The sequence below is a fragment of the Rousettus aegyptiacus genome, unplaced genomic scaffold (genome assembly GCF_014176215.1).
Source record: "Rousettus aegyptiacus isolate mRouAeg1 unplaced genomic scaffold, mRouAeg1.p scaffold_m13_p_7, whole genome shotgun sequence".
Taxonomy (NCBI): Eukaryota; Metazoa; Chordata; class Mammalia; order Chiroptera; family Pteropodidae; genus Rousettus; species Rousettus aegyptiacus.
In genome coordinates, this window is record NW_023416310.1 from 67,425,300 (window position 1) to 67,448,138 (window position 22,839).

General features: G+C 51.3%; 2 protein-coding genes across 3 annotated transcripts; one reads left to right on the plus strand and one right to left on the minus strand.

Annotated features, from left to right (window-relative positions):
• Window positions 1-7,548: 7,548 nt before the first annotated feature.
• On the minus strand, window positions 7,549-18,556 carry TMEM127 (transmembrane protein 127). 2 transcript variants are annotated; one of them, XM_016142928.2, is made up of 4 exons: window positions 18,407-18,556; window positions 17,727-18,044; window positions 10,616-10,780; window positions 7,549-9,921 (listed from the first exon to the last, which is right to left on the minus strand). In XM_016142928.2, exons 2-4 carry the CDS (start codon window positions 17,968-17,970, stop codon window positions 9,614-9,616), a joined length of 717 nt encoding a protein of 238 aa, XP_015998414.1. In that variant the 5' UTR covers window positions 17,971-18,044; window positions 18,407-18,556; the 3' UTR covers window positions 7,549-9,613. The 2 variants fall into 2 exon arrangements, with proteins under 2 accessions (XP_015998414.1, XP_015998413.1); XM_016142927.2 differs by having other exon boundaries at window positions 18,394-18,550.
• Window positions 18,557-18,754: 198 nt separating this feature from the next.
• Window positions 18,755-22,752, plus strand: CIAO1 (cytosolic iron-sulfur assembly component 1). Its single transcript, XM_016142926.2, has 7 exons — window positions 18,755-19,008; window positions 19,513-19,661; window positions 19,772-19,883; window positions 19,990-20,078; window positions 20,297-20,498; window positions 21,011-21,098; window positions 21,930-22,752. The coding sequence occupies exons 1-7, from the start codon at window positions 18,870-18,872 to the stop codon at window positions 22,168-22,170; spliced, it is 1,020 nt and encodes a 339-aa protein (XP_015998412.1). The 5' UTR covers window positions 18,755-18,869; the 3' UTR covers window positions 22,171-22,752.
• The last annotated feature ends 87 nt before the right edge of the window (window positions 22,753-22,839 follow it).

A 22,839-nucleotide genomic window follows, 5' to 3' on the forward strand; every position in this document is an offset into this window, starting at 1 on the left:
CAAGTGCCTATGAAAACTTTCCCAGGACAGACCATGCTTTAGGCCCCTAAACAAGGTTTATTTTTTAAAAAAGAAATCATAAAAAAGTATAATTTCTAACTATATGGAATGACACTAGAAATCAAGAACAGGAGCTAAACTGGAAAAAAAATCACAAAAATGTGAAATCGAACAACATACTATAATACCAAACAGATGCAAGCTGAAAATACAAGGGATTCTAGAAAATGCCTTGAATAAAACAAAAATGGAAGTATAACACACCAGGACCTACAGCATGCAGATGCAGAAACACTGACAGAAATGTATAATAAAATACCTCCATTAAAAAGAAGAAAGATCTCAAATTATGGCCAAAATTTACACCTTCAGGAGTAGAAAATGAAGAGTAAACCCAAAGCTAAAAAAAAAAAAAAAAAAGTAATAATAAATATGAGAACACAGGTAAAATAAAAAAGCGATAGGGAAAATCAACAAAAAATGTTTTCTGTGAAAAGATCAGCAAAATTGGCAAACTTTTAGCTAGATTAACTAGCAAAAAGAGAATGGTCCATGTTATAACCAGAAATGAAAGTTGGACATTACTACCAGCTCTACAGGAATAAAAATGATTATGAGCGTACTGTGAATATTTGCACTTCAATGAATTTGACAACCCAGATTAAGTGAAGAAATTCCTACAAGTACAGAAACTAACAAAGCTTACTAAGAAGAAATAGAAACTCTGAATAGACACAAAAAGTACAGAGGTCGAATTCTTAAACAAACTAACAAGAAAACCCTGCAACAAAGACAAGGTAAGACCAGATGGCTTTGAGAGTGAATTCTACAAAATATTTAAAGAAGAATTAAATATAAGCTTTCTACCCCACCTTCAAAAAAAAAAAAAAAAATAGAAGAAGAAATAACAGCTGAGCTGGCTATTGCCCAGGATTCCTGGGGCAGAGAGTTAAAACCACAAAATGACAGGATGCATTGTGCTCATGGTCTACTGCCACGTGAAGCAACATGTGTTTCTCTGATATTCCCACAGATGTGTGAGGGGTGTCTTTCTACCCTCTCATGCCGCTGGTGGGAGAATGGGGTCCAGATTCCTTTGGGAGTATGCCTGTAAAACACCACGTGTTCAAGCCCTGGGAGGACCCAGGGGAGTCCCCAGATTTGAGTCTGGGTTCAGGGCCACCCCAGTCATCTCAGGGTCCTGGCTGTGGAGACCCCTCTGGGCCAGCTCTCAACTCAGTCCAGCACTGGACAGTGTTGTTGGCCTGGCACATCTGCACCTGGAACTGGAGTTGGGGTGGGTGGACCTGTCAGCCAGATCCTCCACCATCTTGGGCAGGGGGGTGGCTCTGCAGAGAGCACAGTCCTGGGCCAAGAGGCATCAGGGCCTGCCCGGCACTGCCCCTGGGGGAGATGTTCACCACATATTCTGCTCCTCAGATCAGGCAAAGGAGCATCTGCAAGATGTCCAGCCAGGGACAGGATGAAATGACACATGAGACCTCAGGATTAACAGGTGGGTAGAGGAGCTTGGTCCCCAGCACTCACCTTCCCATCCTGCCAGCCATGACCTGGGATGTGAACCTGATAGACCTTCCTGGCTTCTGACCCCTAAACAAGCTGGTCCTGCCCAGGGTGGGCACCCCTTGTCCCAAGCTTTCCCTCACCACCCCCAACACTCAGGCATAAACATACACACATACACACATGCACACACATGCATGTATGAACATACTCACGATGCAGGGTAAGTGGTGTGGGACTGCCCAGGTGGGTTCACAGTTGGGGCCTGGCCTGCCCTGGGCTACCCTGGGTTACCTGAGAGAGCCTTGTGCCAAAGGGCCAGGAGTGTCGGAGGTGAGGGCTGTGCCAACATCTATGGCAACAGAAACATCTCTCGCTTGGGCTGTCCCCAGCCAGAGCCTCAGAAAGTCAGGAAACAGCACAGAAACATCCTGCTCTCTTGACTTTCTCCAGACGGGGGCCGCCTCTAGAATGTGTGTGCCTGGTTGCCAGATTTCCAACTTCTCTTGGGGTCTATCATGAAGGAAGTGAGGCCACCTCTTCAAAGTTCCATTATCTGGGCCCCTTCCTCCAATCAGAGCTACCCAAAGCCCCCTCTGGGCTATTGACTGCTCCACCTCCTCGCCCAGGTCACCTACACACCGATATCCAGCATAGCCCTCCCCATGGCTCCTGGGGCACGTACCATGTTCCCAGCTTGGAGCGGAGAGTGGAGTTCAGACCTCTTTTTTCTGACCAGTTCTCTGTCCTTGTGCCTCTGAGGGCCTCCCCAGCCTCCCCACTGCACAGTAGGGATGATGTTAGAGACCATGTCCTAGGGACATCATTGAGCGTCGGTGAGGTCACACCTACGCTCAATGATGTCCCTAGGACATGGTCTCTAATATCATGACACCTGTGGGCTGGTGTCATATGAGTCAATCATATGCACAGTTGTGCAGTTGCAGGCCCTCTCTTTCGTGACATGTGAAGTAGCAGGTGGCCATGCTGAGGAGCCCCACATGACACAGAGCTACCTGTGGCCTCTCAGAGCTGAGGGCGGCCTCCAGCCACAGCCAGCAAGAAAGTAAACCCCTCAGTCCCCCAATTGCAAGAAACTGACTCCTGCCCACCTCGGAGTGAGAGTGGAAGCATCTTCCCGTGCAGACCCTCAGATGGGACCACAACCTCAGCCAAAACCCTGGCCACAGTCTTATGAGACCCACATTGGAGGGAGTACTTCCCACGCCCGATCTCCACGACTGCAGAAGCTGTGAAAGAGCCATGAATGTGTGGTGGTAATATTGCTCCATAACAAGAAATGACAGCCTGATGAAACTGGGGTCTGCATCTTTTAGTTGACTTTTAAGGAAGAAACTTGATATTGGAGAGAAATGCCTGTTCATAGCATGGTTTTGTGAAAATGAAAGTTATATGTTGTCTTGTCCTGTCTGTGTGAGAAACATCCTGCCCAGAGTTCCAACTGCCCACTATTGAAGATGTGGGTTTCCTAATAAGCTCACTGTTTTCTGTGATGCCATGTGATGTGTATGCAGATGTCATCTGGCCTGCACATCACCCCTTGGGAACCAGGGCTCGGAGAACTTGTACAAAAGTGGTGATACTCTGCTACTGTGCTGTAATGAATTCTCCTTTCTCGCTGACTCAGCAGCTTGTCGGGGATATGAGCATTCATGGGACTGTGGCAGGCAGAAAGTCAAATCTCAGATCCCTCCAAGTTCTGGAAAAGCAATCGAGAAGAGTGCACAGCACAAGTGACTGCTGATGGGTATGGGTTTCTTTTGGGGGTGATGAGAATGTTCTGGAATTAGTGGTGATGGCTGCGCAACCTTGTGAATATACTAAAAACCACTGAATTATACTTTACAGGGGTGCATTTTATGTTATGTGAATTATATCTTAATAAAAATAAATGTGGCAAAAATGTAACAATTGGTAAACAAGCTGAAAGGTATATGGGACTTGTCTTTTTCTTACAGCCTTTCATCAAGTACAAACTTTTTTCAAAACACAGTTGTGTTTTAAACGCTTAAATAAATTCAGAGTTCTTCCTTCTTGATCCACCAGAGCAGATGTTGATGGTGGCATCCCCCTTTCCGGAAATCACAGGTAGGGATGACAGGAAATTTAAAGTCATCTATTTCAGCCCCTAGTTTGCAGAAGAGGAACTGAGTCCCAAACAGCAGTGGCTTTCAGAGGCCAGGCACCCAGTGGATAACCACCTGGTAACTCGCCTCGCACAATTCAGGTAGCTATTCTTTTCTTTCCCCTCGAGCTGTTTACTTCTAACCTTGCATCCTCTCAGAATGCCCACCTGGATGGACCCTCTCCAGTTTCTTAACATCCCTCTGAAATACAGAGGTCCAAGGTTGGAGGAAGAAAACCCACCCCAGCAATACATGTTAGATAGTGAAATGTGTGAAAGGCATCGTTTCAAGATCAGAAAAAATTTTGAGTTCTAAGGAATTAACGCAAAACTGTGCTTCAGTGGTGGTACGTGGCATCAGCCCGCTGCCTTCTGCTGGCCTGCTGCTGCCAGCTCCCCGCCTCCCATCCGAATGGACTGACTTCACGATGGAGATATGGGGGTGGGACTGGGGTTAAGCGGGCAGTTCCCCAAAACAGCCAGGATGTGTGCAAGCTTTCTTCAGGAGAGTAATTGCTATTCAAGCACGGCACTGAGCTAGCTCAGAGTGGGCAGAGCCAGGCAAGTCAGAGCTGGATGGGTGCTGGGATGGGGCGGGAAGAAAGGGATCAGCGGAGTAGAGGACAAGGCACAGTTCTGGAGGCCAGATCCAGTGTAATCAAGGCCTAGGTTGCCTGCTTGAAAGTGAGCAAGGCTGAGTCAGGCCCAGCCTTGGTCAAAGACAGCACAACAGGACACACAGAACTTCTGCAGAAAGCAGAGCTGGCCAGTGGCTGCTTGTCCTGTCTCAGTGAAGAGGACTGAGGGAATGACTGCAGGTGTCTTGGCTCTGTTTTATAGGCTCATGCCAGCAAGGACCTCTGGTTGGTGTAGGCCTTGCCCTTGGACTCACATATCCCAACCACCATTCATGGTGCCATCTCTGAATCAAAGAGGGCACATATAACCATCCTCACCCTAAGCCGTAGATGAAGCCCCAAGTCCTTGGCCACAGTGTATGGAGAGGGCCCTGATCCAAGTTAGGCAAAAGAGACTTGCCCGGTCCTTGGGCAAGGGGTCAGCATGAGCCTGCAACTGCTGGGTACCACCTTCTCCATAGGTGGTGAAGGTGGTACCCAGCAGTTGCAGGCTCATGCTGACCCCTGCCTGAGCCCATGAGCAGAGCAGACAAGGAGAGAAATCACATCTTCACATCATCGTTTTGAGTCCCTGGATCCAGCCAAGTCCCTTTGCAGTCACGGGAATAACTTAACGAAGCTATTTCGGTGTTCATAGTTCTTTACCTTGCCACTGTAGTGTTCCGATGACACCCTCAGAATCCCAGGCCCCTATTGGCTGGGCCCATCCATCTAATTATGCCCAGCCTGTGGGTATCACCACCTGACAGTACAACTCAGTGTTCCCCAAACCCTGTCCCTTTCTTTCCTGCTTTCACACTGACTACATCATTCTCTCTTGAAAGCCTACCCACTCTTCCAGGCCCAGAGTAAGTCTCTCCTTCATGAAGCCCTCCTGTAGCATGACAGTCTCCAGGGGCATCAGCTGCCCCATGTCAGGTTGCCTCGCTCCTGACAGCTGGACTAGAAGGCCCTTGAGGCTAAAGACCATGTTAGTATCTGAATCCTTTACAAACCAATCGTGTTCAGTGTATTTGATAAGTGAACACTGCATAAGAAAGCATGCCTCTCTGGCCCTAATGAACTACAATGTAAAACACAAAAAAGACATAAAGCCTGTTGACACAATAGGAATTGTGTGTATGTGTGTGTACATGTGTGCGCACAGGCACAAACTTGAGTACAGGGAGGCACAGGTGGGAAAGGATAAGGGACACCCTCCTCTTATTAAAAAAAACCCTACCCACCACCCCAAGTTTATTCCAGAACAAAACACTCCACCAATAGCAGTGGCACTAGAAATCTAGGAGAGAGAACCCCAAGAGGAAGTTAAAACCAAGGGGGAACCTGGGCCTCAGGGTTTAGCTAGGCCTCACCATGAAGAGAAGGTCCTGAAGGGGCTAGCTGCCATGTTTGCTACAGAGACAGAGGACAGGAAGCGTCCAAACAGGGCTGCCTGCAGTCACCACCCCTTCTAGCCCCATTCCCTTAAATAAGATGAAACCTGACGTCTCTTGTCTCTATGAAAGTCCTCTCATTACCACCCTCTGGAGATACACGGGCTGAGGGGCCTCCTCTCTCCCTGAACATCTCATGAAGCCCCTTACCACTGTGCTGCTTCTCCAAGCTGAGCAAGGTGAGAGGGGGGCCAGGACAGCATGAACCCCTCGGCCCTAAGACACCAGTGAAATCACTCCTGAGGAAACTGCCCCCAGCAACAAGGGCCAGCGTTTCCCCCCAAATTTATAGGAACTGGCAGCCTAATTCTCAAGCCATGTCCCTAACACAGTGCCTTCACTTTGGGATCCCATTCAGAGAGGCGACACTTTCTCCCATGTACCTCCTAGCCTCCATTAACATGCCACTCCCACAAAAACAGGGAAGAGGAAAGGTTCTAGGCTAGTTGAAAACAAGGGCCATAAAGTTCATTAGTTCCTTTGTATCTTCCCACAGAACCTTGTGACCCACTAATTTAGTGGCTGAGAGTGTGGCCATCTGTGGGAAGATGTCAGCTGAGAAGATACTCTAGTTTCTTAAGAGAAGTGCTCTCTCCCAACTGGTCCTCCCTGTCTCCCAAGCTTCCCTCCTGCACTCTGTGCAGAAGAGCCCCTTAGCCTGTATCACCAGCTCTGCCTTCTATCTTGTGAGTCAACAGGGACTGGAGCTGCTGGGCCTCCACTGACAACTGCTAAGACACCAGGGCCTGGGGCTCACCGTCCTCTTCCCCTTCGGCTGGTACTAAACCTCCACACCATCCCCATCCGGCCCCCAGTCCTTATGCCCTCAGACTTGTCCACTCACACCAGGCCAACCCTCCCTCACAGTCACCAGTCATTAAGAAAAACCTGATCCCTCCTTCTTCTCAGGACCCTTCCAGGCTCCCCACGGCGCCTGGTGACTTCATGGCCCCTCCTGGCCACTGTTGTGCTTCTGCTCTGGCTCCTCTTGTCAGCGGGAATGGCCCCCACTCTACCTCCAAATACTTACCCTTCCACCTTCTGTAGTGACCAGGGCAGAACCCACTTCCCTGTAGGCACAGCCCTTCCCCAGCTGTCCAGCAGACCACTTCACTCTACCTTTCCGTGGAGGAGCCATCCCCTGAACTGAGATGACAGAACCCTTGGAGATAGGGCCCTGATGTCACCACATTTCTCTGTGATGCCTCACACACTCTGTACACGAGGCACCTTTTAGAAACATCTGGAATGAAAGAAAACACACTCCTAGCTCCCAAGAAAGACATGTGCTCTTTCCAGGAATTAAAAAAAAAAAAAAAAAAATCACCCGAATGGGCTACCCTCGAAGGGAACCCTCAGCTCTTTTCCCATGAACGAACAAATGAACGGAGTGTGGGTAGCTAAGCGAGACACCGACACTAAAGGCTCTACCACAAGCTACATCCCAACCACTGGCATGCACATGCTCTCCCCATAAGGAAGACATCACTTCCCAGGGCTTCAGAAGTGCAGTTTCTCTGGCAAATCTCAGCCCTGGGATCTGTTTCTCCTCACACCAAGGACCAAAGTGCTCTTCTGCAGATCCTCTGAGGGGACAGATTCTAAGCTCTGCACTTGTCTGCACTTGGGCGGGAGGCCTCTCTGTGTGATGTTTTGGGGCTAAAGGCACATCCAGGTGAAAACGTACTTCCTTTTGACTTTTTTAAAAATTATGCACTTCATCAATTTCTCCTAATGGAGAAAGAGGAAGGAAACAAACCACTTCCGGGCAACTGCAACAACAAACAACAGGGAGCCACTGGCATTTACATTCTTATTTGTGGTTTCTGTTTCTTTTGCTTTTTATTTTTTTACCTAGAAAAAAAAAAAAAAAGGGAATTTTTATGACGAACTATTAGTGTCAGGATGGGAAGGGAAAAGAGGAAGGCCGGAGGCATGGGAAGCTAATAAAAAGTGGGTTCCAAATCATGTGGAACAGTCCCCAGGGTCATGTCTGGGTCCTCTTGAGATAACCGGTCACTTTGGCATGTGTGTCCAGTGCCTGATCTCCTGGTCTGTCCTTCAGACACCCATGGTCCATGAGAGCTGGCCACACCCTGGAAATGTGCCAAAGACAAACTCATACTTGACAGAGAGATGAGACTATGTGGCTCCTCAGCTTTGTGTACAGGTATCACACGGCAGTCTTTCTTGCCTAAGAGTCTGTAAGTGAGAGCTGCCACAAGGACACACCTGGGCATCACCGCAAACTCCAGGCAGCCGCTCACTCATGTGCAGATTTGGTCTTCACCACCCACACAGGCGTCTGTTCAGATATCCCCAGGCAGCCTGGCCAAAGGACGAGGCACATGACAGTCCCTTCTTTGCCACAGTTCGACAGTGGTGTCCATTCTCCAGTCTTCCTCTAACGTGTGTAGGAAACTGGGATCATCTTTTCAGCTCAGCACTGGACACTGATTCCAAAAGGGCTTGGCCACCTGGGTCCACCCTGAAGGTCTCTTGAGTTTCTCCTGCTTGATGTCCCAGATATCAGGCAGAAAACTCAGCCAGATCCAAGGCCAAGTGTGGCAAACAAGACAGCCAGAACAATGGCTGGACAAGAAAGAGCCAGTGGCACACTGCAAGGCCAGAGTACATTCAAGGAGGGGAGGGGGCATGCAGCAAGTTGTTGCCCCAAGTCACAGTCTAGGAGACACCCTGAGCCCGAAGGATGGAGTCAGGCCCACTAGTCTGACACCTCACACAACAGAGCTCACCGGTTATGGTCCCATGTGGAGAGCGGAGGGTTCCCTGCCATGCTGGGGCCCCTGATCCTGCATGGAGGCCAGGTTACATCTCAGTGCCACAGTCCTGAGGAGCACCACGCTGGCCGGCCAGCCAGGCCACAGTCCTCAGCACCTCCGCTGATGGGGCTCCGGGTTCCACAGAGAGGTCTCCAGGAAGGAGGGAGCACAGGGAGAGGGCTGCATTCCTCTGAGACATTCTAGGAGGAACTACCATGGGCTGGAAGGAACTGTGGCCCAAAACTTTGCAGCGCCCAAAAGAACAGGATAAATACAAGAGAAATGACAACAGTCTTGCCGCAAGTTTAAAGAGAGATTGATTGCTGCTGTGGCTTGGTTTTGTTTTCTCTTTTTAAAACCACTCGTTTTAAAAGGGGAAGGGGCTGGAGGATTCAGCCCCCTCACTTGGAGGCCTCAGGCCCATGCCCAGGGTCACTCCCCTCAGCAGAGCCAGCCACCCTAGCCAGGCCAGGGCGGGAAGAACGCCTGCTCTGCTTTCCAACAGCAATTCCTTCTCCCGTCAAACTGGAATGCAGGTGGGATGGCTGAAATGCAGAGAACTTCGCAGAGCGGGAGGCCTGGTACTGGGTACTCTGAGAAGGAACTGGGCAGCATCAGCCCAGTGCTGTAGCTGTGGAACCAGTGCTAACCCTTAGGGAGGGAGCCTGCAGGGCACAGTCCCCTTTCCCTTGGGCCCTGCTGATAATTCTGTCTGGGACTGTCCACTGTCAGCAGCTCCCAAGGAAAGTTCCGCGCTCAAAGCTATGGCCCATGAAAGAAGAAAACTTCTATGACCACCCCTGATTAGTAATGACTAGTGACCAAAGGGAGAGGATGTGGCAGGAGGGGAAAAAGTGTATGATATAAAATCCGCAAAGCCCAGGTTTCGAGAGCAGGGACACATGAACAATCCAAAGACAGAGACCCTCCTGGGGAAGGTTTGGTAATAATGGTCAGGATCCTACCAGTGAGGCCTGCCAGGGAAGGCGCTCCTGGGGAGGGGCGGGACTGCGGAGGAGAGCCACTGGCATCAGGGGGCTGGCATCAGGGGGTGCAGGCCTGGCATCAGGGGGCGCAGGCCTGGCATCAGGGGGTGTAGGCTGGGGGTGGCTGGAACTGGTTGATGACCTCATACTCAGCTGGGTAGGGCTCAGTATCCTCCATCTCAGACAGCAGCTCCAGCGCCTGCTCCTCCTCCTCTGTGGGGTAGTGGCGCAGGAGGTTGGCCGCTGTTGCCAGGATCGAGGCTCCACCAGCTCCTGCCACCAGGTAGAAGCTAACAGCAAAGGTGACATAGACCTGGGAACCATGGTACTTCTTATGTTGCTGCTGCTGGGCCAAGATGAGTTCAGAAGCCCAGTAGGAAAAGCCAATGACAGTGGCACACTGCAGCACTGGGGGACAGAGGGACAGCATGGAAAGGAGGTTAGCAGGCTCGCTGCAGCCTCTCTACCAAAACCACATTGGCAGGAGACCTGCCCAGCCCTCAACCCTGCAGGGTGGGCTCTCTAGGCCACAGTTCTCAGGCCAGGGCTAGGGACAGATGTCTGACCCTGCTCTGGGCCAGTCAGAGTCTCTCCGTCTTAAGAATCTGGAATCAGGACACGAAGGCTGCTAGAGTCACTGAGTGCTTGAAAGGAGCAGACAAGACCATGTAGTTTGGGAACTGGAGTCGGCACCCCTACAAATCAGATCACCACACAGCCAGCCCAAGGGAGGGGAAGAATGAATCTGACAACCATGCCCTTTGGGTAGGCACAGTGAGATACCCTGCACCCTCCTTGCTCTGTCCAGGTCCCAGGAGCCCTGCTGAGCCTTAAACCTAGTTCCTGGAAAGCCATGTGACTTCTCGTGGAATCCTAACATTCCCTTCTTGACAGCTGGGCTGAGTGGGTGGTGGTCCTACCAGGTGTACATGCAAACGACAGTAGCAAGCCGCCATCCCGTCCCAGTGATCCAAAATAGGCTGGAGCTGAAATGAGCATCTGGACCACTGTCTGCATGGAAAAACTGCACCGTCCCCTCCTGCAGCTCCAGACAGTGCCCATCACCTAGTCCCTCCCCCATCGGGAGCAGGCCAGAGCTTACCTGTGAGAATGTGGGCAAAGGCATAGCGACGGGTGATCTTTAGGGCTGGATGCTTGGGCCCAAAGACATCCAGCAGGAATGCAGAGAGACTACACAGCGTTCCCAGGAAGCAGAAGGCAGCAATGACCCGCAGGAGCAGCACCGTCTGCGGATTCATGCAGAAATCTGTAGGGAGAATCAAATCTTCAGGGCTCCAAGCAAGAAGTCCCCACTTGCGGGGGGGGGGGGGAGTTTGTCCCCTTCTGCCAAAGTTCTGGGGGGCCAGAGAGTCCTGGACAGAGCAGTCACAACTCCTGCTCCTGGCTGACCCACAGAGGAGGTAGACAGACAGCCTCCAAACTAGCAGATAGAAACCCAGGTCGCTGCTCCCAGGTGCTTAGCTCCTTCCCTTCCAACAAAACCTAAGTGCATGCCTCTCTGACATACTTGCCATGCTCTTCTAAGCATTTTTAAAGACCCTAACAATTAATTCAATGTGTTAACAGGTTCCGTGAAACTGCACTGCAGGAAGCGCCCACTGACTTCTGAGCTGAGATGGCTAGGGAGGCATGGCAGAGGCTGCCCAGTATCCATCCTCTACCTGGCCACTCATTTGTCCCCTTTTTGTTCGATAAGATGTTGAAGCCAGAGAAACACACCCTCCACAAGAGTACTAAATCAATCAGGAAAAAAGGTAGATGGGACCTTCACATTGATTTTTATTCACTCCCTGAACCCGACCAAAACAAAACAAAAAAATTTTAAAGGCTTAAACCTACACAAAGAGGAGAGGGACACAAAATTCTGGAAACTGGAAAGGAACTTGGAGCTACTTGGAACCAACTTCAAAGACTAGATAAGCTGAAGCAGAAGCCAGAAGTGGGAAGAAGCTACTAGATTTACTCCACACAGGGGTGGTGAGGTCAGAAACTGACAGCACCAAATACCTTCTAAAATGAGGCAAAGCCACTAAAGGGTTCACTCCACCCAAATGATGGAGTGAATCAGGGGAAAGGATGCTGACGTTCAGGGTCCCCAGGGTCATGGTGGAGGGAGAGCCCAGGATGAGGACTGTCACCAGACAGCACCTTAAAGTGTCCTGCTAGGACTGCAACACCATTCTTGCTTCTTCTAAATTTCATCCAGGCAACACTGTCAGACCCTTCGTTAGCTATTTGAGCTGCCTGCCTAAGCTCCCAGAAACATAAGACAGAAGAAAGGCTGATCCAAAAAGAAACCACTGTAAGTTTAACAAAAGTGAAAAATGGGCCTTTACTTCCTCTCCAACTTCCCCTCCGACCTCTGGCAGGCTCTTCTTTCACTCAGGTCATTGGTCACCAAGTGAGGAGAATCTGGGAAGGGCTAGCAGGACCTAGCCTGCAGGCTCCCTTCCTAAGTCCTGCCCTCAGGCTGAGGGTTGGCGCCATCATTCCCTAGGGCACATTACTGACTGCCCCTGGGGCACTGGCCAAAAGCACATTCCAAGCCCCAGAGAATAAGCTGTTGGTCTGGAGCAGGACCTAGAACTCTGGATTTAACGAGTGGCTCAAGTACCCCATGCAGGCGGCCACTGATCCTGGGACTGCAGGAAACAGGGATGAGAAAAAAAGTCTAAGAACCCAGGGAGTGGGCCTGAACCCAACAAAGCAGACTCAAACTTACACATATTCTGGGGTCTTGTGAGGGCCGGCCTCCACACTGCAGGACCAGAGTAGACATGAGGAGACCCTGGCCTTGGTGACAGCTTGCATTCCCTGCCTCAGGCTCAGAATTTGCCAGATGGTGGCTAAGCCTACACCAGACCCATGGTGCAAGCCGACTTCAGGTCATCCTCTGAGCTGCCCTTGGAGCTATCTGTCTCTCTCTTGTCAGCAGACCATCTGTTTTGGGCCCAATCATCTAGCCTGGTGATCACCTACTGCCAGGAGGCTTTGCCTGGGTGCTGGCTCTGTCTGCAAACAGCCCTACCCAGCCCAAGCCCTGGTGGTGGGCCTAGAGGTGGCCTCACTCAAGGGAAGGCTCCTGGGATCTGGGCTGTCTCTGGCTTAGTATTGCTACAAGCTCTGCTATTGTGCTTTTTGGGGTCCACATGGCATGAGGCAGGGACAGAGCAGGACAAAAATGTTCCAGTGCTTCCAGGAATCACCTGCCGAAGGTAAGGTATAAGGGCTTACATTGTACTGTGCTCCACAGTGGACTGTGTTCCGATTCCTAAATGTGGCTAGGTATTCAGAGTGGGGCTTTCAATATGGTTCTTCCAAATCAACTAAGTTTTGATTTAATGACCAGTCTTAACTGGAAAAAGTCATACTTGGTGGCTTCAAAGATAGTTCTTAGGCTGCACAGTAAGTAAAAATGTTCATTTTATTATTCTCCTTTAAAACATATGTCTATTACATACACCCCCATGTATCTCATGTTTCACAGGACACTTTTTTTAATAAGACTCGCACATAATAAAAAGCTTCAGGGAGAATGTCCCTCCCCTCCAGATGACCAACTGTTCCTCCCAAGGGACAAACATTGTTGGCAGTTTCTCATGTTCCATCCAGGAACAGCCTGTGTACACCGACAGGTCAAATATTTTCCTTAGTTAAGCCTTGCTCACTCTGGGGATCAATCATGCAGCTTAGATGAGGGACTGGAGGCTTCAGGAGGTTAAGTGGCTTCTTCTGGGTCCCACAGTGCAGAGCTGGGAAGCCTGGAATAGGCTTCCTTACATGTGATCCTTGGAATCACCAAGCGCCAGAGTTTTATCTTTCCCTGATGGAATAATCCATCCAATGTTAAAGAAAAGCATTTGAATGAAGAGTCAGATGTTAAAAGAATGCTGTCAGAGCCACCCTCACAGCCAGCAGCAGCTGAGCTAAGAGAACAGCCGGAAGCACAAAATCCCTTCTAGGCAAAACAGGTTTGAGCCATTAAGCAATGAAAAGAGCTCATACTGGCAATTATTGGGCAAGACCTGCTTGGTGCAGTCTAAGCTTCTGCAGCCATCAGTCAGGCTCCTGGAAGCAGTGGGGACATCAGGAGGGCAATGGACTTGGCATCAAATCCTAGACTCACCACAGACTATGTGTTACCTTGAGCAAGTCACTTAACTGCCCTTGGCCTCTGTGTTCTCACCCATCAAGTGAAGGCGGCAACTCCTGCCCCATGTGCAAAGCAGCCTGTGCTGTTACGGCCCGCTCTCTCCAGCTGGGCCACAGCAGGGGAAGCCCTTGAGTACCCTTCCTCCTGACACTGAGACTTCCTCATTCACACACACGTCAGTCGGGGTGGGACAGAGAAAGAGCCCACAAAAGCCAGACTGAGAATCTGCCCCACCAGGGTGGTGATGTGGGCTTCTGGCTCAAAATTCAAACAGGTTTGTTTCAACAGGACTGCCTTTCTCCACTCCAAAACTGTGAGTAAACCCTCAGGCTTCATGGAGAAACCAAAGGTGCACTTCCCTTGGAATGATGCTCACAGACACCCCACAGCCTAGGCAGTCTTTCTTCGGAGGGTGTCGGCACACGGAGTAGACAGGCAGTGTCCTGGACCCGCTCAGAACCCAGCTCAGGCTCTCCTGGGTCAGGACCTCAGGGTCTCTTTTTCTCCTCCCCTGCCAGACATCAGTATAGAAGGAGGGCCACAAATATCTGCTCCTTTGAGAGGGCTGCTAAACAGAAACAGAACCCCCAAATGTTGTGTAGGCATTATTTTATTTGTGGGGAGAAATGGCATAAGTAGCAGGGTGCCCATTTCATATTCAAACCAGTAATGCAGTCCACTACACACTGGTAAGAAAGAGACACATCCTATACTCCAGTTGTGGCCTGTTTATTTGGTAACTTTTCCTTGACTATCTCCTCCAGGCACCAGAGAAGAAGGCAGCTGCTGTGTAATAGAATCCCAAGGCAATGACTTTGCCCAAGGTCACTGGTGAGTCACCTGTTTGGCTCTTCCGGTCTACTGGGCCCACTGCTGACCCAAACAGGCTGCAGGCAGGAAGATTAAAGTGGCCTCTGGCCAGTTCCCTTTTTCTGTCCCATCTCCCCTCCCATCCCCCTCACTGGAGTCCCTGTGAGTTAGAGGCACTTCTTAGCATTCATCTCCCACTTGTGACTTTAACTTCCAGACAGGCTCTGACACAAGTCGCCAATAGGGTCCCCTAGGGATCACAGATACCAGAGGTGCTAGCCGAGCTGCCTCTGAGGACTGGAAGTGCCTGCGACATCAGTCACTACCCCTCAGGCGCACCTGCCCTCCTTGGTTGGTCCTTGACCTTCCCATGCTTGTTGTCAATCATGATTCACCCGACTTCAAATCCTAGACTTCCTCATTTTCCAAGGGTGCTTCTGGAGGCTGCTGTGGGTGCTGCCTTCGCTGGCCACACTTGAGAGGCAAGTAGGAACTGGGGTGCAGGAGGAATGATGATCTGGGGCCCTCTACTTGGGGCTACTAGAGGTCTGAGCGTATCTGTGGACCTGGGCCTAAGTTGAAGAGCTGTGTGACATGCAGACAGCCCAGGGAGAGAGGGGATTCAGGGTGGAATCTGTTGCACCTCAGGCAGGCGAGTGACAAGAGGAGGGTGAGTGGCTCTGCCTTAGGATTCCCAACTTGAGCCACAATGCTGAGGTGATGTAGGCTAAGGAGCACAGATTTGGTGGGGCTCGTGATCAAACACTGGCATGGGGAGGCAGTAAGCCTTGGACAGCTCTGACAGAAGGACAACCCGGAGTGCACTAAGGTGTAGCACTAAGAGTGGAGGCCATGCCACACAGACCAGCTGTGTGATCCTGAGGAAGTCACCTGACCTCCTAAGTCTGGGATCTCTGTAGAGTAGTAGTGATGACTGTAGCTACCAAATCAAAGGGCTATTTAAGAGAAACTAAAATTAGGCATGGAGTATGCTAAGCGCAGTGCCTGGCACCCAGGTAGTGGGCCAAGAGAGAGGACTCTCCTGTCACCTACAAAGACCCAGTAGGGTCTGTTGTCCCCCTGGAAGCACCTATACTAGGCTTCCATACTAGGACATCTGTTAGGCCCTGAGCATCAGCATAATCACAAAGGATAGCATGTCTGAAGGCCCACTGGGTACCAAAAAACCAACGAATACAGAGAAAAGGAAGAAGAGAAGCAATCAGGAACCTCCTAATTCCTCGCCACCTTTTATGATAGCTCATGAGGCACCACTGTCAACTCTTTTATGAATGGACGTGAAGTTCCTAGCTTGCAATGACAAAAGACATGGCCATAGGATAGCATGTGAGGACTGTCCATGGGTTAAGACCCCTAAACACGTAAGCAAAATTAATGTAAAGGTTAAGGAAACATGCTTTATAAATGATAAAATCTGGATGGAACAGTTTCTTAGAAAGGATATATACCTGATTTATTCACCTGCACCAAAAATTGATTTTTTACATGCCTTTGACAAGGATGCACACCAAATGGAACAATCCTGAGATCATCCTATGACAGATGAAGTAAAACAAAGGATACAAAACATAAATCATTTTGTATTGAGTCAAGAGATGTGAAGCAGACACAGGTATGTGAAGCAGACACACCTGGTCTCTCCAGGTGTGTGGTTCTGGAGAGACCACTTCATTTCTCAAAGACACAGCTTCCTGGAATTCTGAAATAAAGACCTGGGATCAGACTGTCTCTCCCTCCATCACATGAGCCTCCCCAGAACGATCTAAAAGGGAGGGGCATCGGGAACTCTCCCAGTTAGCAGGTGACACCAAGCTCTTAAAACACTGGAACACCAGGGGATCAGTGGAAAGGTTTGGACGAAGTGGTGGAATGGTAGCGGCTGTGCTTCAAATAAGGAAAAACCAACCACACTCACCTTGAGCTTCATAACATTTCTGCCATCAGCTACACACCAAAGAAAAACCTGCATGTCACAAGGCCTCCATTATGTGTATAACTTCTGTCTTAATGAGCGACCCAGAGAAGGCCATCAACAAGGAGAAACCTGGAAACCAGAAGCCCCCATCCTGTTTTCTACAAAACCATCCTAAAGCCTCAAAAACTCAAGAGAGATGCAGAACAGTCAGAGAACTCTCAGAGAAAGACAACATTAGGCCACAAGGACAGAGCTTTTCAGCCTCGACCTGCAGAAGCGGCATATGATCCAAGGCACAGAAGAAATCTTGACCTTTTCCCCAAATCCCAATACCTGAGTCTTTAAAAAAGCAATAAGAATCTAACAGGAAGGGTTTCTGAGACATGGGGCAGCAAACATCTGGAAAGCATCACAACCATGGAGTGGCAAAGGGAGAAATTACAAAGACCTTCAAGAATAGTTCAAAAGGAGGTGGGGGGGTGTGATGAACTGTGCTGTTAAGGGCTGTGTGGGGTCCACTGACCATTTTTCAGGTGAAAGCCAGGCAGTGCATCCTGCCCTCACACCACATAGCCCATACCCTCATTGCTGAAGACAGGGCTGGGCAGGTGCAACCCCTCTCCTCCTCCCCTACACCTAGGTAGATCATGGCATCCCCTGTATCCAGTAAGAAGACCAGTCCCTTTCCCCTTTCTTCTGACCGCAGGGCTCAGAAGCAGTATGCACAAAGCAATTTTGCCTCAGTTGGGCACCCACATGCAATTCCAAGAGCCAAATTCCAACTGCTTTACTGAGGCTGGACCTACCTCGTGGTCATCCCAAATAACACAGACTCCCCTCTTCCATAATAAAAATACAATTACTGTAGAACTCGAAGATATCTTTTAAAATCTAGCCATGTTAAAAGTTCCATTTTCGCCATCAATCACTTGCCCCACAGAAACCTTCCTACAACCCACAGGCTCCTTAGAAAGAGTCAGCTAATTGTAATGCCTAGCGCTTTATCCCTTTTCCAAATACAGCAGTATCCTTCCGCAGAATCCGAAAATAGCAGCAGTCCAGATTAGTATGGCGTCAAAAGTAGGTACTTGGCTGAATAACATCTTAATTAATGAGGGTCCGGGCCCTAAACAGAGCCACCTGGTGGGCAGGAACACCAGTCAGGAATGGGGCTGTTTCCTCCCACCAAGTCCCGCCCCTGGCTATCTCAGCTCCAGCCGGCACCACCTTCAGCTCACTGCCGAGGAGCCCTGATCGCCGAGGAAGACAACGGCTGGCTCGAGGCGCCTTTACCTTTCAGCAGGTCCGGGTGCACGTAGCCCAGCACGTCGGAGACCCCCAGCTCCTGGCGGGTACAGGTGCCACCGTGGATGTGCAGCCAAGCAGGCTCCGCGAGGGCAGTGCACAGCGCCGTGATGGAAAGGGCGCCAGGCAGGGCTGAGGCCAGGCTACGCTCCGGCTGCTTGGGCAGAGCGCTGCTGCCCGGGCTCCTCCGCCGGCGCCCGCCGGGCAGCCCTGCGCCTCCGGGGGCGTACATGCCCGGGGCCGCCCGCCGTTGCTCCGCGGTCGCTGTTGGTCGCCGCCGACCTCCGCGGGGAGCGCAGAGCCTGCCTGTTCGAGGAAGGAGGCAGTTCAAGAAGGCGCAGGGCTGCCGGGACCGACATCGGAGGTTAGGGGGTGGGACCTGGGCCCCAGCGGATACTGGAAGGCTGCAAAGGTTCAGGGGGCGGGAACGGGGTCCCTGGAAGTGCGGGACGAGAACCTGATTGGGAACTGGACAGACGGCGGTGGGGGTGGGGGAAGAAATACGGGCTGGGAGAGAGACCTGGACCGGGAGTCTCGGCCAGAAGATGTCGAGGGTCGGAGGACCAGGCTGGGCCGAGGGTATCCGGGACCCAAAATCTGAGAACGGCGCTCTAGGATGCGACCTCAGCCCAGAAAGAACCCTTCCGACACTGACCGCTATTCCTCACCAGTCAGCAGGCCTCAAGGGCAGGATGGCGCCGCTCCGTCCAGTCACGGGCTCCTCAGCTGCCCGGGCCCGAGCGATCCCAGGCCCCAAACCCGCAACGCCCGGACCGACCCGGGTCCAACCCACTTCCGGCTTCCTCTTTGCCTGTCTCCGCCTTCTCCAGCTACCCGCCCAGTCTCCGCGCGCGTCACAGCCCCGCCCACCGCCGGCTCCCTGCGCGGGGCCTCACGGGATTGGTAGTTCGGGGAAGTCCCGCGAGGCTTTCCGCTGGGGTCGGGGCGCCCACTACAATTCCCAGAGGGCAGCGCGGCCACGACAGTGGGCACTTCAGTTCCCAGAACGCCCCGGGCCCCCGAGCGGAAGCGGCTGGAGGGACGACTGTGGAAGGCCGGGTGGGGCCTCGCGTGTTCCTGCGCGGTGGGACCCACTGTCGGATCCACCTCCTGGTCCCGCGCCGGGCCGCCATGAAGGACTCGCTGGTGCTGCTGGGCCGTGTCTCGGCTCACCCAGACTCGCGGTGCTGGTTCCTGGCCTGGAACCCCGCGGGAACCCTGCTCGCCTCATGCGGGGGCGATCGTAGAGTTCGCATCTGGGGCAGGGAGGGTAAGACCTGGGCTCGGGGGTGCGCGGCAGGCCCATCCCGGCCGGGGTACCACTCAGGGAGAGCGGGGAGAGGCCATCTCGAGGTGAATGTTAGCTGCTCCGAGGACTTTACCAGCAAGTACTAGAAGCAAAAACGTCAGCGAAAGGCTGGAACTGTGGAGGGACTTTGGGTAGTTGCTGAGGCAGGAAAATGAAGAGAGCAGGACGGTGGAGAGTAGACTGCAGAGTAACTTGCGACGTCGTGAAATTAGATTTTATCACAAGGGCATTCGGGAGCCACTGACCGTATTAAATCGCGAGGGTGACTCCTCAGGTTTGTTTCAAAAGGCTGGTGCCTCCAGAGGAGGTAGGATCGTTACTTCTTTCTGAAAGCATGTTGTAAATATGCCTGCTGAGCTTTGTCCACAGCTTGGTTCCAGTGCTGACCCCCATGAGATGGCGTTGACAGTGCTAAATAGCCTTCCTGTGCACCAGCTCCAGCACCTGGTTGCCCTCTGCTTTTAGGTGACAGCTGGATCTGCAAATCTGTCCTTTCTGAAGGCCACCAGCGCACTGTGCGGAAGGTGGCCTGGTCTCCCTGCGGCAATTACCTGGCCTCTGCCAGCTTTGATGCTACCACTTGCATTTGGAAGAAGAACCAGGATGATTTTGAGGTAACTGGGCTGGTGAAACCAGGATTGTTGCCTCTTTGTTCCCCAAGGCCAGCTCAGGAACTTGAGCTCACGATCTTGGGTGTGGTTGAATCTTGTCCCTCTTTTCACAGTGTGTGACCACGCTGGAGGGCCATGAAAATGAGGTCAAGTCGGTGGCCTGGGCCCCATCTGGCAACCTCATTGCCACCTGCAGCCGAGATAAGAGTGTGTGGGTCTGGGAAGGTGAGTCCTGGCCCCTCCAGGTACAGCTGGGAACTAGCAGTCAGACATCCACTTTGTGATCTTGGCAGGGTCAGCTCAAGGGCTCCTTTCTCTTTCCCTCCCACAGTCGATGAAGAAGATGAATACGAATGTGTTAGTGTCCTCAATTCTCACACGCAGGATGTCAAGCACGTGGTCTGGCACCCGAGCCAGGAGGTAAAAGTCAGGCCAAGTATCTTGGTGGGAAGGAATTCCTAGTGGAGGGCTGTACTCTGCCCAGTACTCTGCTTTTCTGCCTCAGTCTGGCTTTAATAGGGATCACTGTCCGTTACCAAAAGACGTTAATCCCTTTATAAAGACAGTCACCTGTGACTGTCATGTCCTAGCAGGGCACTTCTGAGCCATAAGTGTTGTGTTTTCCCTATGTCCCCAAGCTGTTAGCCTCTGCCAGCTATGACGACACAGTGAAGCTCTACCGGGAAGAAGAGGATGACTGGATATGTTGTGCCACTCTTGAGGGCCATGAATCCACTGTATGGAGCTTGGCGTTTGACCCCAGTGGCCAGCGTCTGGCATCTTGCAGTGATGACCGTACTGTGCGCATCTGGCACCAGTACCTACCAGGCAATGAGCAAGGTGAGCTAAAGAAGACATTTCCATGAGGCTGAGGGTCTCCTTGGGCTGAGACATATAGATGAAGCCCAGGAAATTGTGGGGAGAGGGGTGTGTACCACAAGGGGGCGCCAGAGTGCTGGAGGGGTCAGGGAAGGCCACGTAGAAGGATGGGTAGGATTTTAATGTGAAGAGAGAGTTCTCTTCACGTTAAAATGGAACAGCATGAACAAAGGCCTTAAAGGTGGGAAAACCTAGACTTGGAGTGTATGGCGTGAGGGTTTGGGAAAAGGTGAGTTGCACTGGCTAGCGGGTGGCCTTAAAGGCAGGCCAACTAGTCGAACGTAGTTTGCACCCAAAGGGTTTTTAATGATCAGGACATTTCCTTCTCAGAATTCCGCTTTAAAAATGCCAATCTGGCCATGAGATGACTCATGGCTGAGGGTGGGGCAAGGGAGAGCAAGTCAGGACAGTCGCCCCCTAAGGTGCCCAGGACACAAGACATGTCTCGGATTCAAGATAATTCTGTCATGCAGGGGTGGCATGCAGTGGAAATGACCCCAGCTGGAAATGTGTCTGCACTTTGTCGGGCTTCCACTCCAGGACCATTTATGATGTTGCTTGGTAAGATCTGTGCCCCTATCCCCACCCAACCCCCAACTCAGGTTTTAGGGAGGTCAGACCCTCTGCTGCTCTTTTCCCCTTTGGGGGTGCATGGAATAGGGAGTAGCACCCACACTTCAGAACAGGCCAGACTGTCCACCATGCTTGCTTAGAGCCAGCTGGTGGCCTATGTCACAGTAACCCAGAACAGACTCAGAACGAGGCCTGCATCTGCATTAAGCTCCCAAGCTGTGAGGGCAGCACCGGCCTTTTGGGTCACACAGCATTGTACCATCCAGAAATAGTCGTTACTGAAACTGGATTCATGACTAGGGCTTTTATGGTTTGATGGCATGGGCTCTACCTTTACAGAGCCTAAAGAAGCCACATGTTTAGGTCAGAGGGCAGACTGGCCCTAAGAATTTAGCCGTAGGAAATAACCCTAAATAATGAAAAAAGTTGATATGCATCTAAGCTTTCTTTGTATTAGCAAAGATTTGGGAATAACAAAAACAGACCAGTAAAGTATGGTAAAGTCAATGACTTATTATGTTGCTATGCAAACTTCATGACAAGGCAGACTGCTTATGCTAAGTGACAGAAGTGCACTTCAGGACCATATCATTTCTTAGGTTAATTATAGTGGGGTAAACCTGGATGGTGGTTCTTGAAGACTTGGGGGGATGTTGATGGCTCTATATTAGTTAGGGGGCTCTTCAGTAAGAGGTCAGCTGAGGCCTGAAGTTTGGGAAGAGAGCAGGCCAGGGTCTGTCAAATCAGCCCCTTCTACCTGACTTCCTGTTGGAGGGAGTGGAGCCACCAGCACATGCAATAACGGCATGTTCTTCCCAGGTGTCAGTTGACAGGGGCTTTGGCTACAGCCTGTGGGGATGATGCCATCCGAGTGTTTGAGGAGGACCCCGGCTGTGACCCTCAACAGCCTACCTTCTCTCTGACGGCCCACCTGCCTCAGGCCCATCCCCAGGATGTCAACTGTGTGGCTTGGAACCCCAAAGAGCAGGGGCTTCTGGCCTCTTGCAGCGATGATGGGGAGGTGGCCTTCTGGAAGTATCAGCGGCCAGAAGGCCTTTGAACCACCTTAACTTTGGACAGAACCATGGGTCTCCAGAAAATGTCCTAAGATTTTTCCTGCCCAGGGGGACCTGGAGGAGTACCCTGGCCTTCGATGAACTTGGCTTGTCCCTCTAGCCCTGGAAGACATGCAAGGCCACAGAGCCACTCTGAGCCACCTGACAGCTCTGCTCAGAGCCATGGAACAGCAGCACCTTGTGGTTGTGCCACAGATTTACTTTAGGGCTCAGTGTTAAAGTTTGGGGGTAAATACACCATTTGTAATCACCGGATCTGTATGTTGGGGGGTGTATCTCAGACCTTCCTGAAATTGTAAGCTTTATAGCAATAACCCATCCTAGCTTATATCATCAGGACATTCATATTTAAAACAATTTCATGGTGAGTCCTTTTTGGAATTTGGTCCTGCCTTCCCCATTTCTGGATAAATCATTGCATTTAAGACATTTAGTCAGTGTGGAAGATTATTTAATGTTGGCCGGTTTGCAGTGAACACACCTCGGCTTCCCTGTGAAACCCTCATAGTATCTCCTGTACCTGCAGGAAATGCTGAAAATAAACAGGGAGTATGTGCACCCTAAAAGGGAGTTGCTGTTGCCCATAGGCTGTACAGTCCCAGTGGGGCTGAAAACTGGTTCTTGGGTAGGAGACAAAACAAAAATCTTAGAGA